The sequence below is a fragment of the Grus americana genome, chromosome 3 (genome assembly GCF_028858705.1).
Source record: "Grus americana isolate bGruAme1 chromosome 3, bGruAme1.mat, whole genome shotgun sequence".
Taxonomy (NCBI): Eukaryota; Metazoa; Chordata; class Aves; order Gruiformes; family Gruidae; genus Grus; species Grus americana.
Window position 1 is genome coordinate 112037902 of NC_072854.1, and position 3580 is coordinate 112041481.

The following is a 3580-nucleotide window of genomic DNA, read 5'->3' on the forward strand; positions in this document are numbered from 1 at the left end:
AATAAAGCTCACGCTATCTTCTGGAAGAATTGAGCTCTTCCCGTCTCACACAACAAAGCTGTCGTTTGCAGCTCAGTCCTTGGGGGTCCCCCCCCGTGCCTGTGGGACGCTTGGCTATGGGGGCAGAGCATGTGGGGAAGGGCTGGACTGCTTTCACGGGGCAGTGTTTAGCTCCGTTCAGGTGAAAGAGTGCTGTCAGAACTCTCTGCCTGGCTTACGCTGCTGATCTCGGTGCTCTGCCCTCGTCCTCGTCTTGCCATGTCTTGGTTGAGGCGTAGACGTGAAATGGAGAGAGGTGATTGTCCTCACTCATGCACAGCCCCTCTTCCCACAGATGAAGGCAAACAGGCCAGATCTTTGGGGGTACGTTGTTTTATTAGAGTTCTATCAAAGATATTAGAGGAGTGGTGTAGAGGGAATGACGGAGTCCAAAAGTGGGAGCAGGTGCCTGGGGCCTGGTCAGCGTCACCTGGAAGGAGAAAAGTGAGAAGAAAAACAGGTGACCGTGGTGCCTTGTTTTTGAAAAGGCGGTCTTGAGTTCTCAGAAGCCCTGTCAGCAGGGGGAGATGCTTAAGGGCTGGTTGTTGACAAGCAGAGGAGGAGAGGGCAGGCTGCCTTACCTTTCCCAGGCAGTAGTCTGCTGGCCCTGGCTTCACTGTTTTCTCGCCTCCAAGTCCACTTTTGGTTCCCATTGTGTACATGGGAGCCTTCTTTTTGTAGATGTCCAGTTCCACTTTGGGGAATGCAGCAGGACCTGGCGTCTGTAAGAGAGGCGGGGAGGTTGCTGGGTACAAAAGGCAGGTGCCGATTCTTGCCAAGTGCCCACAGGGGCTGCGCGAGTTGAGCTGGCTGGCCAGAGAAGTGGTGTGAGGGGCGCGGAGCGATGGGAACAAGGGCACCTCCTGTTTCCCTGCAGAGAGGCAGATTTCCCCGAGGAGGAGGGAGGTTCCCATCAGTGCCGATGAGCTTTGCCCCACCAGAACTGTTAGTGCTGGAAAACGAGGCACCGCAGGTGTCAACAGAGCATCCCCTCTCCCACTGTTAACAGCAGGAGAGCCAGGGGACCCCGTGGCTTCTCGGGTTTTGCCGCTGGCGCATAGAAGCGTGCGTTACGAGAGGCTGCAGCAGGCGCTGGAGTCCTTCTGCCCCGAGGAGAGAAGCTGAGCTTCAGCTGCTGACGTGAGAGAGCAGAGACGCATAGCTCACCTTGGAGAGGTCTTCAGCAAAGCCATTGTGCTTACTCCTCCCTTTCATGGAGTAGCACGGGCTGGCGTGGGTGTAGGCTGTGTTGGGTCCCACCAGCCGAGGCAGGGTGTAGGTGCCAGGACCTGGAAGGGCAATGGGAAGAGAGCGCGTGTGAGTCCTGCAGGGAGAGGAGCGGTACCAGAGCGGGAGAGAAGCAGCCTGCCAAGCCTGCTACAAGGAGCAGGAAGGATGCCTCGCCCCTCCTCCCAATGCCTCCGTCTTCTGTCGCATGCAGCATGTGTTGGCAGCTCCAAGCCTGAGTTGCCAGTCCTTCTGTGGGGTGGGAGAAGCTGGTGCTCTGGGACACCAAGCAAGCTTGTCCTGCTGTGCAGGCTTTTCCCTAGGCCTGTTGAAAAAGCCGCTCGGCACATTTTCCCTGGAGGGCACGCAGGCTGCAAGTGTTTGCGTATTTGCCCGAGTTCCCTCACCTGGAGATTGGTTGGTTTTGAGAGCCTTGTGCCGGAAGGCCATGGACTGCACCGGCGCGCACTGGTAGAGGTGTTTGTCGGCCTTGTCGGTGGAGTAGTCGCCTAGGGCAGAGGAGAAGCAGAGAAAAGCAGTGAAGCTGGGCTCTTTTCCTCAAGCCAAAGGGGAAAGGTCAGGAGGAGGCGCTCAGCCTTGTTCGCTTTCCGTCTGGAAACCTCTGAAGCCTCTTCAGGGTGCAAGCTGACGTTTTGTACGCCGGTAGCACAGGGCAAAAGGAAGGCGCGCTTGTCTTGCCTGAAGGAAGTGCTAGAGAAATGGTACTCACTTGGTCCAGGGGTGATCTCTGTCTTCACCTTGGGAAGTCCGCAAATGTGCTGTGCTGGAGCCGTGTGCTTCCCATGCCTGGTGATGGAGGGCTGGACATAGTACCGAGGACCCGGAGACGAGCTGTCTGTCATGGGTGGTTTGGCCCCTCGCAATGTGTATGCAGGGGCTTTGGTTTTGGTGGGATTGTGAGCCAGGTATCCTAGGAAGAAAAGCTTGTGAAAGGACACCTGCCTGCAACGGCATATTTAAAGCTAGTTTCTAAGAAGTGGAGTGGCTGGAGTTGCTGGCCTGAAGAAATTCCCTTCCTGTGCGACTTTTTCCTCCAAGCATGATGCCAGCAGGCCAACACGATGGTACAATGACTTCCAGCAAGAACGACGTAGGCATTGTGCAATTCATCAGAATACCGCCAAAATGCTATTGTTATGAAGTATTGCACCCCAAAACAGTTGCTCAGCTAACTTGGCATGAGAGCATGGAGGCCTGGAGCAAAGGGGAATGGAGCTGTGGCTGCTTGTCCCCTGGAGGTAGTGGGTGTGGTGCACCCCCCTTGCGATGGTGGTTTTACCTGTTGTCCCAGGGATTGAGTATTTGGGTCCCGGGCTGGTGAACTGCGCTAGGATGGGACCTCGTGGGCGATGAGGTCTCCAGGTGCCCACGTAGGCTCCGTCCGTGTTGGAGGTGGCTACAAAGCCTACGGCAAGAGCAGAAGAGTTACCGAAGGGCTTCCCTGACAGAGGCCCGGTGCGAAACCTCCCTGGGAGGAGCAGCAGTGCTTCACCTTTCTCGGCCTTGGCCATCAGACTTGGAGTGGATGAACTACTTGACTGCTGCAGCTCTCGGTCGCGGAGCGCGGCGAGGGTGAGCAGGCAACCTCTCGGTCAGGAGAGGTTCTGGTGCCTGCTGCCAGGTGGCCTTGGGGACATGCCTTGGCTCGTCACGGAAGTGCACTGTGACCTCATACAGGCTCCTGGCGTGTGGCAGATGTGACATTTGTGTCCTAGGACTGATTGAGAGCTGGGGAAGTCCAGCTTGCAGGGCCAGACCTTCATGACGTGTGCACGGCAGAAACACGCAACGAGGGAAAAACTGATGGCGTTCACGCGTTTAATCTAGCAGCCTTACGTTCTTATACTGTTGGGCTCACGTAATAATAAGAATGTACATTTGAACACCTGGAATTTCTATTTCGCCTCTTATTTTCCGCATGTGTCTTAATCTACATTTTTTTTTCCTGGCAAGGGCAACGTGGGCCTGGTGTTAGTAAGCAGAATTTGCTGCCGGGAGCTCTCGCTTAGCAAGGTGTGGCAATACCTCTGTGGTGCCGCTTTAGGGAGTTTGTCCTTGGAAACAGAGGCAAGAGAGGCCTTTCCCAATGTGCAGAAGAAATTGTGCAGACTCGTGTGTACTTTCTAGGTTATGCAAGAAAAGCTAGTTACCATGTTTGAGGCATGACAGAAGCCATCACGCAGCACCAAAACCATCACATTCTGGCACAAGATAAATGTGCTTCCCCTGTACTTCCCAACCCTATTGGCTATAGGAGAAAGTAGGAGGCTTAGGGTGGTGGGATAAGCGTCCT

General features: G+C 55.2%; 1 protein-coding gene across 1 annotated transcript; it reads right to left on the minus strand.

Annotated features, from left to right (window-relative positions):
* Positions 1-376: 376 nt before the first annotated feature.
* On the minus strand, positions 377-2798 carry LOC129204581 (outer dense fiber protein 3-like). The gene is made up of 6 exons (XM_054820806.1): positions 2567-2798; positions 1997-2197; positions 1674-1775; positions 1207-1328; positions 621-761; positions 377-469 (listed from the first exon to the last, which is right to left on the minus strand). The coding sequence occupies exons 1-6, from the start codon at positions 2796-2798 to the stop codon at positions 377-379; spliced, it is 891 nt and encodes a 296-aa protein (XP_054676781.1).
* Positions 2799-3580: the final 782 nt, after the last annotated feature.